The 15,877-nt window shown below is 46.7% G+C and overlaps 1 protein-coding gene across 3 annotated transcripts in view; it reads left to right on the forward strand.

The window, feature by feature from the left end:
• Nucleotides 1–15,877, forward strand: part of LOC122413646 (lachesin-like) — a 259,378-nt gene that overhangs the window by 215,791 nt on the left and 27,710 nt on the right. For all 3 annotated transcript variants that reach the window (XM_043424135.1, XM_043424136.1, XM_043424134.1), the window contains exons 6-7: nucleotides 6,778–6,998; nucleotides 7,974–8,049. In XM_043424135.1, the coding sequence (XP_043280070.1) occupies nucleotides 6,778–6,998; nucleotides 7,974–8,049 (297 nt within the window). The remainder of the gene's footprint in view (nucleotides 1–6,777; nucleotides 6,999–7,973; nucleotides 8,050–15,877) is intronic.

A 15,877-nucleotide genomic window follows, 5' to 3' on the forward strand; every position in this document is an offset into this window, starting at 1 on the left:
CAGAAATTTTAATTTTAAAACGACACGAAAGTTACAACGTTTTGGGTAAAAACCTCCAAAATGGGCGATATAAAACCCAAACACTGCGGCGGCATAGTAATTCTTACCATTTTTTTCTCTTCGCGTAGCGACTCGTACTGCAATCAATTATATCCAATTTCAATTTGGAAAGCGTACTGTGCGAGCTCAGGACGTTTAATGAAGTCAATAGTAACTCGAGACAAGACAATTGATACTGTATCAAGGGATATTCGATCTCGTATCATCGAGGCTCCAATACGAAGAAATATGTGTATACACACACAGCACATTGCCTTGTCTGTGACATTCAAGCGACTCTTGAGTAATGTGCTTGGGACGTGCAGCACTGTCTTGTGTCAGACATCAGACGTATCGTTTTCATTAAACATTCCATGGCTGAAGAAGCATTCAATCTCCTTCCAATGAAGCTAATAATGCCAATGAAAATCATTGGAGAATCAAAAGTTAAGGGCAATGGTATTATCGAGAGGTGACAATGTACCTAATTGAGTCGGAATTACGAACTTGATTGACGAATCGATGGAGAAAATGAAGCATGAACCGCCTCAAGTATTTGTCCGCATCAAAGCGTTTTCGGGTTTTTATGGGTTCACGTGGAAGCAAAATATACGAAAATGGAAAAAAAATTTCGAATTTTCGTTGCAGACAGTAATTACCATTTCCACATTGTACGCAGCTGAGAAACTTCGACATTGACACCAAGTTAAAATTAGTATTTCTCACATGAAAAAAGTGTTTTCGTACTCTTGAAATATCCTTGAAACCGTACCGAAAAGTTCGCTACGCCGAGTTATGCCCTTCTATCCAAAAGCATTCCCGAAATCTCGATTTATTTGACTTTTTAAAACAGGAGCCCACTCGAAGAACATGAAACTATTCCGGTCGTTGTGTAATTATTAACAGACTCCTTTACAATTGAGAAGTATGCCATAAACATACTCGATTCTTGCTTAACACATGCATAATATACACCAGCACAATACTGAAGGTACGAGTCTTTGAACACGCTCCAAGTTTACACGTGACACACGCGCGCTCGCGAGACTCTTCAGTGAAAGGTTTCTCGTAGACGGGAACGTAGTGAGTTTGTACACGCGAATTTCGCGGATGCATTATTATTACGTGTGTGAGGACGTTGGCAGGTGTGCGTGCGCGTATACGATGAAGGAACGACAAACCGAATGTCTCGAGCTCTTGCTACGACGAGGGAATAACCCAAGAGCGCGAAAAGGCGTTCGCGAGGAGCTCGTATAACAGGGGTTCAATGAGAGAGAGAGACTGGCTCAAGCTCGCTACTCCCAACCCCTTAAACTCCTCTCACTCTCGTTACCTTCGTCACTATAGATCTGTAGGGATGCACACGTACATAAGGAAAGATCGAAGCTGCGGAAGAGGAGCCGCACGAGCGGAGAGTGATGCGAGTTCAAGGGGCTCTCTCTCCGAGGCAACGACGAGCGACTAGAGGAGTCATTATACTCGGGTTACGGCTCACTTACAAGTGAAGACACGAATCTTCACCCCATCCGCTCTTTCGTCCTCACCTAATTCACGAGCCACCCAGAGACGTAAGATCATTAGGGAAAATGTCTCGTGAGTTTTGTCCGGATATACTAGAATTTTTCACTCACTGCGTCGTCAAATTCTGGAATTAAGCACTTGCGATGATACTGAGAAAGGGATTACTACTCGTTATGACACTGCCGGGGGGTCTCTTCAAATGATCGTGGCTAATACGACCGCAGGAGATCTGGACGTAGGAATTATTAGCGCTGAAATTCTGCATAGTTTATGAACCACTCACCCGTCCTGTGGAAGGCCGAAGCTCAAAATGCCCTGGCACATCCGGTTGCCTGGAACAGTTTATGAAAAGCTAATCGTGATTTCCTGGCGATAATTTCTCCGCTAATCGACGTTACTATTTGCGGAATATTTCTCCTTGTGTGCCATTGCCAATGGCGTTCTCCGTGTGTGGGCCCATGATAATTTTATGACTTCGTTACCCTGGCGCATGTGATGGAGGGCTCTGCATACTTTATGAGCCCATGATTCTCGGGCAGTTCTAATAAAATCAATTGTTCCAGTTGAAAATAATGTTTCGCGATCCAGTATGTCGGCCAATTGCACCCTAATCGTGATTTCGTGCTACGAAATCCTGCGCTCATGGGCACCATTAATTAGTAAGTCTTTTGTGGAGGCTGTCAGCGATCGTGCCCTACATTTCCAGCCCGGTTTAGCTCAAACTCTGTAAACACAGGACGAGTAATGATAATTGCAAGGTTTCATAGTCGCAGTACACGATGCGGAAGTTTCAGGCTTCATCACGTTGGGAACCGGAGCGTTCTGGAGTTGATGAGCGCACAAGAGCAAACGGTATTATGGATGCTGGGAACGAGGTATCGAGTATCATTGCCGAATGGTGGACCAGGAGATGCAAGGTCTCGGAAAGTACAACGAGAAGTTACTTGGACGTGTTTGCCGGGCGGATTGCTAGAGCAGCTTGACCGTGTAACAGGACCGCAACGCCTGCGGGGATGCTGCATGAACCCGAGAGTCTAGGCGGAGCGAGGCACGCTACGGAGCTCCGGAAGAAAGGGTCCTGGTGCTCGCACCCTGGGGGATGTGCAAACCGAGAGTTCGGGCCGGTGTCCGGACGCTGATGAAGCCCAACGAAGGTCAAGGTCAAGCTGGTCGTGTGGAAAGCGTGAGCGAAAAAACTCCAGAGCACCCGAAACTTTTCAGCTGCGTAAACATACAAAGATTGTTGGGCAAAGAGAAAAATAGAAACCGGAAGTTTCCGGTTAGGTGAATTGCCAGCTGGATTGAGCGCAGCTCAACTCACATCCTGGCGCCCCAGGCTCGTTCGCCCGTCGCTCTTCCTCGGGCGTCAAATTGCCACGTTTTTCTTCGACTCCGCAAAAAGCAGAGGGGCCGGGGAGCGCTTTTACAGGATTATTTGGAGGACACGTGCAGTCACGAGGGTCTTTTTTCTATTGTTGCACCGGTAGTTATGTGCAGGGCGCATAGAAGCGTAGTCCCAACCGACAAAGCTCGACGATCTATAAATATACAAGCGCGTGCTCGTGGTTAATAAATCTCGGCGAGGCTCACTCGCGGGATTCCCAGGTACAAGCCAAGGAATGAGATTAAAATTCCACGGGAAAGAGCGACCAGCGAGGCGAGAGTCAAGCCAAACGGGCCAGAGAGACAGGAAACGCTGTATGGAAGTTTAAGCCTCCGTGATGTACACGAGCGAGATCTCGGCCTGGGATGGAGCACGCCCGAGCCCGGGGTAAAAGCACCAAGAAACGAAGTGAGCGAAGAGCAGCTGAATTCGGGATCGTCTCAACCCACTGTACCCACCTCGCTTGGCCGACTCTCTTCAACCAAGTCAGAGTACATTATAGGATGATGTAGTACATTACACCTACCATCGCCGCTACACTATGTTCTACAGGCTAAAGATTCGGTGTGTCTATACACACACAGCGAACCGCAGGGGTGGCTATTCCCGTGTACGAATCCGTGAAACTGTTCTAACCGCTCGTTGTCGGGCTTGTCTTCGACCCGTTCATCCGACTCCCCCGAGGAAAGCGCGGAACCTCTTGATCCCAGGATGGCGGGTCTTTGGCCAATTGCGCTTTTTCAGGTGGTTCGTGGTTAGAGGTTTTTCATGGGAGGATAGAAGTATGGAGGAAGCGATGGTATTGGAGCTCGGAGAGTTGGAGGTCGAAAGCGCTTCGCGCCACGTTGCGTTTCGATGAATTATTAAAAAGCCAGTGTATTTATACTCTGCTGCGATTTTGTACGAGTTCTTGTAGATGCGAAAACGAGGAGTCAGTTCGAAACTGCTTCGAAGGATGGCCGGCGTTCCCCGACTTTGGGTCGTCCGAAGGAAAATTCGACGAAGAGAGAATGAACTTGTTACTGGAAGCAAATTGATTGGGTCGGCGCAGACCCTCTTTTTTAAGCTCCCCCCGCACAAAGCAAACTGACGAGTCTCCACTCTCTACGAAGACATCGGTGCTTAACGAGCTCCGCATCCACGTACATTCCTCGTAACTTCAAACCTCGGTAGCTTCTTGCTCACCGGACCTGCTCCAGGGCGGTCCTCAACATCAGGTGGAGTCCGGCGAAATGACGCAGCGCGGAGGACGGAAGCCCGGGCAAGAAAGAAGGCTGTTTGCAGAGCCGGAAGGAGGAGGAGTCGCACCCGGAAGTCAGGAGAAAACGAGAGGAAGGACTTTCACTCGGAACTTGGACCTACCTTGGTCCATTGATGTTTGACTTCCACCTGAATCCGTTTATATTCGACGAGGCAGTCTCTCCCTGTCGCTCGGCTTCTCTCCTTCGCCGTACCTTCTCAAACCCTCTACATTATTCCTCCGCGCACAATATGCTCGCTCTCGGATATTCCATCCCTCGCTCGCTCAGCCTGGTACGACGTAACTGCCATCGCCTTCCTCGTTCTATGGCGTTTGCGGTGTGCTCGACGTTTACATTCTGCCAGTTCCTTCCACGCTAATATTTAAGCCTTTTGCCGTCGGCGCGGCCCAGCCTCGCCGGAACCCCCCCTCTCATCGCCAAGTGGGAAACTCTCGACGGAAACGTGATGTCGTTCCGAGCACAATATAGCGAGCCCCTCACTATTACTATAGAATCTGGTAAATGTTAGTTTGCTACATTGTCAAAGCACGCGTTCATGTGCACGTGCGCGCGTGCGCGTGTGTGTATTTTGGGACAAATGTAGCAGGGCGAAGCTCTCCTTTGAATTTTTCCGTGGAAGCCAACCTGTGTACCCGCAATATGAAAACTTTATCCCGAACGACGAGTCTCTGCTGTCAATTATGAGAGTTCGGAAGCTCCGAGCTTTTGCCCACGTTTCTAGGGATTTTCGAATAACCGGAAGCTGTGTGCCCTCGCAATTGGTTCCCTCTCGAACTTTCTTGTATCACGAAACACCGGCAAAGTTTTTTGGAACGGTTTAGCTAACAATATCGAAATTTCAATTAATCGGTCGTCAATGTTCCGGGCTCGCGACAAGTTTTCTGATTAGATTTTGACATTTTGATATTTGGAGAGGAGCCTTTGAGACGTCGACGTTCTCAAGGACAGTGGAAGAAAACACTTCGCGTTCGATTTATCCTTGTGGAATTTTGAATACATCCCACTCGTTTTTCATATTGCAAAATTCTCCCGCGGAAGAGGTTTATCTCTGGTTCGCGGAGTCCCTTTCCTCCCTCTCCTTCGCCTTTCCGCTTGCACGCAGGGAGACTCTGAATGAAGAATGAACGTGTGAAAAGCAGCGCGAAATTCGAGGCGAGGAAAATCGAAAGGAATATGGGAAAAATAGTGGAAAAAGAGGCCCGGCGCAGCTGCACGGAAAATGTAGTGGAATACGGAAAAGGGATGCTGTACATTGGAGGCTTTCGATTCCTGGTGCCGGGCTCGGTCTTCCTTTTAGCCCGGAATTAACGACGATCTATCTGTCTTCCGGTGAGGGAATGGGCGAGGTATATTAGGGCATTCGTGCGATAGTTTGTCCAGTCCCATCCTCCTCCCGCCGCCGCTTTTCTCCGTATCTTTGCTTCTCCGTCCCTTTCGCGCTCATTTCCTAAACGACGAAAAAGCCGCGTACCTGGCTCTCGCCCGGTCCCTCGGTTACGTAAAAAGAGGGATTACCGAAGGTGTAAAGAAGCAAGATAGAAACGAAACGTGAGAGGGTCGTGAGCCTCTATCGAAGTAGTCTCTTGTGCCTCTTCCTTCCAATATGGAGCCGAAGCCGCGGGGGAAGTTCCCTCTTTCCATTCGCCTCCCCACTTTCCCACTTCATTCTTTTGCACGCCACGCACCTTTGACAAAACTCTTCTCCGGCTTTTTCGGACGGAATGTTTTGCATTTTAAGAAGCTACTGAATTCACCCTTACCCGTCTCCCTTCCCCATTTTTCAACCACGGCCACAATCCCCTCGAGCTGTACTGCACTACGAAACTTCTCGAATTTAGTTTTCTCACTCGAAATATTTGTAGAGATGAAAAATCTTTAGGATTCTGTTCCTGGCGATCGAGGTACCGAACAATCGTCATTCGGAGCCGGAAAAAATTCTACGTTCGATCAAATAAGTTAGTGCATTTTTTCCATTGTTCTCCATAGCATAAAAACCAATTTTCACTGTTCGAGTGCTGACGAAATGTGGAAAGTAGCGAACGATATTATCGCCAGTGCAAGTAACCAACGTTAATGTATTTATTGGTATTCAATAGAGGTTTCGATTATTCAGAAGTGAATCATTCTATTCGCCTGCACATTCGAGCCTCGTATTTCACTTCGAAATACTCCGAAATTCGAGCCCCGAAATTATTGAAATTGTGATACCGTTCTCATATTTTAATGGGTAGGAAATTTTCAATTATCCCGGGTTAAAAAAAGCCAGTGGAAAAAGTTGATTTACGGATGAACAATGAAAAAAAATTTCCATCATTTGTGGCCATTTGCCTGCAAATGATCGGTCACGATTTCTCTGCTTTTACTGAAATCATTTTATCCAGTATATTGAGAGCGAAAAAGTGAAGAATTTCGATTGACAATCTCGTAATATTTGCGGAAAATTTTTCAAAAATTCTCACCAAACTGTCAGCATTCTGGCCAATTTTGATTTCCGAATTTTTCGCACAGCAGCATAATAGAAAACTCAAAGAACAATCGACCATCTTCATCCCCTTGATATTTGTGTTGCAGTTCCACCAATGCTCTCGATTCCCCATCAATTGGTCGGTGCGCCGTTGGGTTTTTCAGTGGTTTTGGAATGTCACACCGAGGCACATCCGACGTCGCTTAATTTTTGGAAGCGGAGCGACAAGGGGCCGATGATAACCGACAGTGCAAAGTACAAAACTACTTTAACAGTAGGAAAGCCATCGTACAAAATAAACATGGCTTTGACGATATACAACATCACGGTACGTTTCATAAGTTGATGCTACGATTCGAACAGATATTTTATAGATATTTATGTTCCCCTTTTTCATCCGAGCCCATAGAAATTTGTGGTCAATGGTGCGCGCTCGCCCTAATACGCTCAGATCCTTTTGTCCGTATTCTCATTAAGGGTATCCAGCACCAACGAGTTTTTTTCCAATATCACTGAAGTTGTCAAGCGAAATGCGCACGACGAAAGCTCGACATAATCCTTCGGAATGCAAGCTTCAACGTTGCGAAGTGACGTATCGATTTTACAAACAAATAAAAAACGAAAAAAAAAATAACAAAAGAAATTCGGATGTATTACGATGCGAGCCAGTCCATCGCGCTCATTGACCTGCAATTTTTAACGAGCCATTCGTCTGACCCTTGTCACTCATTCACCACCACCAGCGTACGTCATGCTGTAGCGTACGCTAGCAGCGACAAGTTTTCGGACGAAAGTCTGCGTACAGCTCGAAAGCATTTTCGCTGCCATGCAGTTCGCCGATGGCGGACGTAACAAAATTTAATAAACGACACTCGAATGGGCGGATTCAACTTCATTTGGCCTTTTCCTAAAGAGTTTCATCGTTTTCATCGACCTGTTACGTTATTTTGGGGGGATTTGATATTCGCATTTTTTCGTCTGCGGCACCTTTTGGCTGCTGCTGAACCAACGGGAATTCCGTCGTTCCATTTCTCCAACGAGATTCTTCCGTGGAAGAGCTCGAACTTCGATTTCGTATTTTATTCCAAACTCAGAGAATTTGATCTGCCCCTTAGCCGAGTAGCTGCGATTTCATCATATCCGAAACGAAGTAGAATTTTCATTCTACATTTATTGGATCGGAATTAAAATCGGAGAGACAAAAAATACTTTCCGTATTTCCGGGCTGCGATGAACGAACTACGTTCATCATTTGGACACTGAAGTACCATTTATTCATAACGATTCATTGTTTCTTTTTCAGATGCAAGATTACGGGAGCTATAAATGCGTGGCGAAAAATCCACGCGGCAGTATGGAGAGCACGATTCGATTATACGGTGAGAAAATTCTTTCAAATACAACTACTAACGAAAAGCAAAAAATTCGTTTGAAAATAGCAACGATAATAGCGTACGCTCGAGCAAAACTTCCAATAACATTTCGACGCTCTTCCTTTCCCGTCTCCCCAAAATATCTTCTTTCATTCAATGCCCAATCCCGTGCACAAAGAACCCCACATAAATTGTCATTTGAAGAAGGTAATTATACGTTTTTTCGATGCTGTTGTCCCCGCTAGCAAATCCATGAATTTTTCCTCGTTAATGAGCACCGTGAGCAATGAAATCGTCGAAAATTGTCCGAATAAGGGGGCCCAAGAAAGAGAGAGATACCAAAGCAGAAATGGAGCGAGAGAGACGAAACGAGACGAGAGGTTAATACGAGCGGTCGTAACGTATGCATATGACACGAAGGGGTGCAGAGAAATGGTTGGCTCTCAGTCAGAATACATAGAGAAGCGTTCACGTACACATGCGCATCGAAGCATTTGGGCACACGAACAAAAAAACCATGTATATAGAAATATAAGTGTAAAGCAGTCGGCAGAGTCGCCGACGGTCGTCCTCCATTAGCATGCATCGGTTTTTCGCATTAGCGACATTCAAATGAAGCGAGCGTTTAGCATAAAAGTTTCGCGAGACGTACTTGTACGTATATAAAGGTGCTAAAGTGAGATAAAAGAGCTCGAGTGAGACAGGTAAAGGCTCGACGTTATCCCCGAACGCTTGAGGCCACGAAATATATACATAATGTGAAAAGAAAGAAAGAAAATGAGGGAGAGAGAAAGAAGGAGGCGGGGAAACTGACGAGAATCGTTTCCTCTTTATCTCACGCGAGACCGACGAAGAACGCTCCCCGGCTCCTATTTGCGTGGCTGTACATGTAGCTTCGGTGTAAATTCGTATATACGTATTCGCGTATGTGCGCCACACGGAAGGACAAGTGTCGTAAATTCAGGGGGCGATCTCCCCCGATTGGAATTTGAATATAACTCGGCGTGGCTCGCCTACGAGATTTAACGGGAAATCTCGCGGGGAAACTGGAACATCCGGGCTCATACCGCACGCGAAATCGTTACGAATGCGAACAAAGCGAGGCAGGAGAAGGAGGGCTGGAAACACATTTATTTTTCGAGAATGTTCCTCGAAATGCTCGAAATTCGACTTATCCGGCCCTCCCGACGCTCCGTTTGCGCGATGCGGTTACGATTTTCGAAATAGTCGGTCTAATCGTTCAACAAAGATGAGGAACGAAGTTCCAAATTTCTGTCAACTTTTTTATCGGCCCTGGCACGTTGATGGAGGCATTTTACATGGAACTCTCTGTACCGCCGAAATCATTTGTAATTACGATTTTAATTCCACGGGATCAATGAATTGTTCGAACACTTGGAAAAGCTCGTTTCTCATTTAGAGCGTTTTACATTTTCTTCAATTATTCATTCCCTCCCAGTCGAGTTCCCCGCAGATAAGACGTTCATTTTCCTTTTTACTTTTTTAAGAGCCTACTACAATTAGCCGGGCATTAAACTGGTTTTCGAGGGTAATTAAAAAACGCGTAAACCTCGTCCTCCGACGGAAGAATACGCATTAAGCGAAAAAGTGGTCACTATTCGTTGTGAAGTTTTCTCAGCCTCCGGGAGCCTTTTGACGGATGGTTCGATACTTTTTATTCTCCCTCTTCCGACCCACGTTCAACCGGATCCCTAACGGGTCTTTTATTAGTCTCAGCGAGTACTTGCGAAAAGAGAAAATTGTCGGGTCGTTGAGTCGATTTTTCAGTAGAATTAGAAAAAACAGCGCAGTTACGCGAAAATAAAAATTGCTCGATTCTCACTAAATGATCATCAGCTCGAGGAAAATTTGTGATAAGTCGAGAAATTAGATCACTGTGATCCAGGAAAGTTTTTTTTGTCGGTGCTTTGGATCTCGCACGTAGTGAATTCGAATAAGGGCGCGCAGTATGTCTCCCTTTGGGACACTCGACGTGACTGTAAACCGCCCCCTTCCTGCCTCTCCCTCTTTCTATTCGCCTCCCACGTCAAACTTGGCTCTCTATCTTTTATTTCTTTTATTTTCTCCTTTCGCGAGGATCAGTTCTCCTCCCGTAGTGATCTTTTCTGCCACGTGACTTGCATTCGTTGAAGGTAACCGAGAGACGAGACCGTCTACACGCCACAGGCGAATGACATAACGAGAAAGAGCGAGAGCCGGAAGGAAAAAAGGGGGGGGGGGGGGGGAAAACGAGCGTGCGGGGCAAGGATGGGACAAGTCCCAGTTCCTCGTGGAGGACGCTCTCGTGATGCGCCAAGAGGGTAAAGTGGCTCGAAAGATGTAGAAAAGAAGAAACCGAATGAAAATCCCTCCCCGAGCCTCGACCTTCGTTCCCTCTGTCGCCGCAAGCCGCCCGAATCGCAGCCTCGTTTCCATCGGACATCCCGCTCTGGTTCATTCAACAATCACGATTCTCTCTCTCCCAATCGCGCGCCCCTCGACGCTCCTCGTCCTTCCGCAACCCGGCGGCGTTGCGAGCGTCACCACGCTCTCCTCTCGCTCCCGCCCGGAGAAGTGAGCCGGCGGAGCGGAAGAGAGGGTCGATCGGGGGACACGAAGGAGGAAAGAGGGCACCCGAAGACAGTGGAATCGCGTGAGGCTGAGCGAGACCGAGACTGCCAACTCGAGCCCACGGAATACTCGAGAATTTTTTCCTCCCCCGTCTCTCGCTCGCTCCTGCGCGCCTCCTTTTCTCTCGCTCCCACCAAAATTAAGTGGTAGCAGTCGGAGATATGTCAGACGAGTTTTATTAAGCGGCATAAAAAAGAGATTTGTAGCCACGGGAACGGGGGCTGCTTTGCGTCCGGAGCAGGAGAAACGAGGGAAGAAGAAAGTCTAAAAAATAAAGAGAGCGCGAGAGGGATCAAGAGACACGATGAAGGAGGAGGGTCAAAGGTTAAAACAGAAAGCGAGAGAGGAGGGAGAAAAAGATGACACGAGACTCCAATCGAGAGAGAGAGAGAGAAGATGGGCAAGAAATTGGTAAGAGGGCGAATATAACCACAGTCAGGGGGGTCGTCGAGATATGAATTTATTATTAAGGACCACCTAAAGGCTAAAGTGCCTCTGTTTCTTGATATTTCCTTTGGAGGCACACTCTCATCGGAGCCTCTTTGTCGAGAGAACATCGCACGAGGCAAAGGGAAACCGAGAAGTCAGGAATCTCTGTGTACACTTTTATGTATGTATCGAGTGTATTATTTTCGATTAACGATCCAGCGAAATATTCTCTGTCGTTGTTACTCCAGTGCGCCTCGTGGCTTGAGCAACGGTGGAATAAAAGACGTTTCGTCGAGTGCAAACTATTCACTTAATAATTCGATACTTCGAAGGAATCCAATCAATTCCGCATTAATTCTCCTCCGGACAGATATTATTGATTCGTACGAAGGGAACTTCGAGTTTATACGAATGTGATTGAACGTTGGAATCTGGATTCACTCATAATGGAACTACGACACACACACACACACACACACACAATGCGCAGCGTCGGTTCTGCGGAATTTCATTCCATCGCTGCTCGCATGGAGCCGTACTAACTCAATTTTTCACCGCTACTCCAAACTTCACATATTTTTTCGTAATTCATTGGTCTTGCTAAAAAATAGCAAGACAAAAATACTGCGCATGCACTCGGCGGATGAACCGTCGCCGCTTGACGCGGGGCTTCGCCTTACGACGGCGGAATTTCATTTCTCCAACGTCGCGTTATGAGATCCGCTTCTACTAGGAAGATTAGGAAGAGAAATAAAAGGAGAGAAAAAGGTTTTAATTCACGCAGTGACACGTGACAGGAGATTTTTTTCATCCCGCACACATCACTCTTTTCCCATCATTTTTTCCATGCCATTTCGATCTTTCCTCACCACGTTTTTGTTCCTGCACTCCCCCTTTTCCCCGATTCTTATATTCAATTCCTTCTCGTCGCTCTGCTCCCTTCCTCGCTCGCGAGGTTTTGTTGAAGTTTGTTTTTTTCTTGGCCAAATGAGAAAAACGTCTCTGCATGGGAAGGGGGCAAAGATCGATGCTGTCAGGTATATAGAAGCTCGGTAAAGGACACGATAAAGCAGGAGAAATAAAGGGGGGCCCAGGGTGCGAAGAAAAGGGAGACTTTTCCGAACATTAGTTTCTTCCTCTTCTTTTGCTGGACCGTGAAAGCCGTTCTTTCAATCAGTGGCACACAGAGCACGGGATTTACTGCCTCGAACAAGTCAATCACTCAATTTTTGTTCGCCCCTCTTTCTTTCCCATCTTTATCACATTCCATGAGATCTCACGACAATGGGGGGGGGGGGGGGGGGGAAACTGTGAGAAAGTCGGAGGAATCATTATTGAGAAAGTCTCGCTCCTCAAATCGTACGTTATGAATTCTCGTGTAATTTCGTTAAATTCTCATTGCCAAGAATAAAAAGTTTTTTATGCTCGACTGGGGAATAAATTACCGAGATTTTTAGGAGACGTGACACCTTTCATTTTTTAACAGTGAAAATTTAGTGTCGGATGCGATTAAGTTTTTACTGTTATTTGAAAATTTATTGGGTGGCTCCGAGCCCCTCGGTTGTCCCATTGGACGAAAAATTTCCATTTTTTTCAAACGAATCACCGAATTTCTTCTTTTCAGCGTTCCGCTCGACGACGTCTTCCTCGATCGGAGCGGATCCGCTCGAATTTAATAATGATTGAAAAATCATGAAGTCTCCAGCCCTGAAATAAGGAACGAAAATATCTTTTAAAAATCACGAGTGTCTCGTTCAGTGTCCCCAGACATTAAAAATCCTTCCAACCACCGAAAGCTCGTCTCCGACAAGCACGCAAAGACAAAAAACCAAAATAATCTTCCGCCAACATCGTAATTGATAATTCTAGAAAAGTCTCCAAATGACGTTTATCAGGGCTGGCTGGAACGACAGTCACCTGTGCGACCGTAACGAGAGCCGATAACGCAAGAAGCTACTACTGTTTTGCTTACTTTTTGTCTCCATTTCCGGGGAGCAAGACAAGAAAAGTACGAAACAAAACTTTTCGGAATAGCATGAGCGTGGCTTTCAGAAATGGGGAGGCATCAAGTGCAAAAAATTCTTTACTTTTCCACGTTGACTTTGGCGTTTTACAGGTAAATCGAGCCGTCGCTCGTACGCTCTGTATATATATATACACGGGAAGCAAAAGTTTGGCCGAATGTTCAAACTCGTGTGGACTTTTGGAAAGTCTTTTACTTTCACGACGATCCCACAGTTTTGAGACCACAATACTCTTCTACATGTACAATGTACATGTACATTCTTGCCTATCATAGAGATATACTCGGAGCGAGCAGGTTATGCGCGTACACATGTACGAGGGAAGGCGATGGTTAGGCAACATGTTGAGGCCAGGTTACCCGGGAGCGTGTACGACGCGAACAGAGCTGTTTAACTTTCACAGCGTGCAGCGGCCTTCGTCGCTAGACTACCAATGCGACAGAGCCCTTGGTAAGCTCGATTCTGCGAGATCCAGCTCGCTGCCCGGCCCTTGGTAACGAGACGTCTGCGAGGGCAGGTTGGATTGGAAGACTCGTCAAAGTGTACCCGAAAAACTCATGATTGGGCGACAAAATAGATGAGGCGAATTAAATTCATTGAATACGATTGCGCGTATAGGGGCTTTAACGAGCTTCGAGCGACGATGAGCCCGCGCGTTGAGCTTCGAGGTTCGGGGGGCTCGAGCGACGAGGAAAGTCGAAGAGCCGACGGGGCTTTTGCTATTTCGAAAATGGGGGCATTTCGTTAAACCGTTGCTTAAATTCGAGCAAATTTATTCAAACGCAGACAAAGTTGTGTACGTTTTCGAGAAGATAAAAGCTCGAGAAGTGCGAGAGTCAAGAGGGAAATAAACGGTGAAGAATATTGACATAAGCTCGTTGAATTATACGCGAGGTGATTTTAATTCATCACGTCACTCCTCTTCATTTGGACTCCCGGATGCATGTCTGTGCGCTCAAAAGCCCGGACGAGCTTTTGTTGTTCGTTCCGTGGGAGCCCAGCGTCGCGAAACCGTAAAAAAAAGCGAAGGAAAAAACCAGTTGGAATAAAACTTAAATATCCAAAGCGGATTGTAGCGGGCAAGGGGAAAAGTCTCTGAGAAAATACGCAGGGTGGAGCGACGCGAATGGCTTTTTCATTTGGATAAAATCTTTTGGAACTCTCGTTCTCGCGCAATGGGGGATACACTTTCACTCGGAGTGACTTATTTTTCCTTTCCCCCCCCCCTCCTTTTTGCTCCTCCCTCTCTCAGCATGTACAATATTATTTTGCAACGTTTAATTCTAATGGATGTGGGTATTAAAGAGCCCTCACTATATACAGATTTACTTGCGTGTATATACACATAAATGGAAATATACGTGTATAGGGTTGTATGAGGAACGCTCGAGGGTGACACGACGCTGTACTACACGTGCCTTTTCCGGTGTGACAAAGATCCGGTCCCGACCGCGACATTGCCATTACTTGCTGCTCCCGCTGCTAGCCTCATCCCGCCCCGCCGTAGCGTTATTCATTAACTCTCCACCCCGAAAGACTCTCTCTCGCGCAGCGTTTATGTATTATACGAACCGCTCGAAGGCCCGGCTTAAGGCCTTGCTTCCTCTGCCCTGCTGTGCGAGCTGTTATATTTAACCCATTTGAGGGACAAAAAACACGCTTCGAAGGCTCAAACCCCTGGCAAGTTCTTGCCCATGACACAAATAACAACGAGCGATCGCGTCCCTTTTTTTTATTACGTCTGCGAAATTTCCATGAAGATCGTGTCGTCCGCTCGTACGTTCGAACAATTTCAGATAATGTGAACATTTTTTTGGGACAGATCGATGTGGGGGTTCAGTTTTTATTCATTTCTACGATGCACAACTGCGAGTTTTCCCATGAAGCTCACATTTTCTGGGCGATTTTTGTTATCACTGAATTCCAAAAATCATACTCCGCGTCATGCGAAAGAAGAAAAAGTTGAAAAATAATCTTGTCTGCTATAAAGTTGCAATGACGAGCAGCGATTCAAAGTGCAACGAACGATTGTTTAGCGGAGTGTTTCTCGGGAGGGAACGACGGTCGGGAACGCGATCGAGGGCGCGGAATGGGAGGAAAGGGTTGAAAAGGGGTGGAGAGTTATAGATTACCCCGCATTAATTTACGAGACCGTTTGAAAACGTGGCCGTGGGCGATTTCCGGGTGAGATCTGCTACCAAAAAGTATCTTATCGAGCCGTCTCTCTTTGCGTTTTCCCTTTCTCTCTTACTATCGTTCGTTCTTTCCCTCGTCCCTGTGCAAGTTCACCCCTCGCCGGTTCGCGTGGTCCTTTTCTTTCTCGCGCGCACGGAAGAGCACGCTTGAAGAACGACTTTTAGAATCGACTTTGCTGGCGCGGTTCGAAGAAGTTTGGCAATTTCCTGGGGGCTAATCTGGCGGTCGGTCAGCATTGAGATGCTCCTGGAGTGCGCGAACCAGCCAACCCCAGGCGAGTGGAAAAGGGCAACGTCGAGACGAGACGGACTCGTATATACGCCTCGAAGACTTTTCTCCCTCCTGCTGCCCGAGCTTCGTCTCTCTTCTCTCGCTTTTTTCCTCTCTCTTTCCCTCCCGGTGGAAAAGTAACCTCGGACGATCCTATGAATTATACAAGCGAGAGCTCTCAGTCTCGAGAACTAAGGAAAAAGAGAGGCATGAAAAAGACTATAATGAAGAACGTGACACACGAATTCGAGGGGGAAACAGCAGCCAACGAAAACTAAAAGAAA

This window comes from Venturia canescens, chromosome 7 (assembly GCF_019457755.1).
Source record: "Venturia canescens isolate UGA chromosome 7, ASM1945775v1, whole genome shotgun sequence".
Classification (NCBI taxonomy): domain Eukaryota; kingdom Metazoa; phylum Arthropoda; class Insecta; order Hymenoptera; family Ichneumonidae; genus Venturia; species Venturia canescens.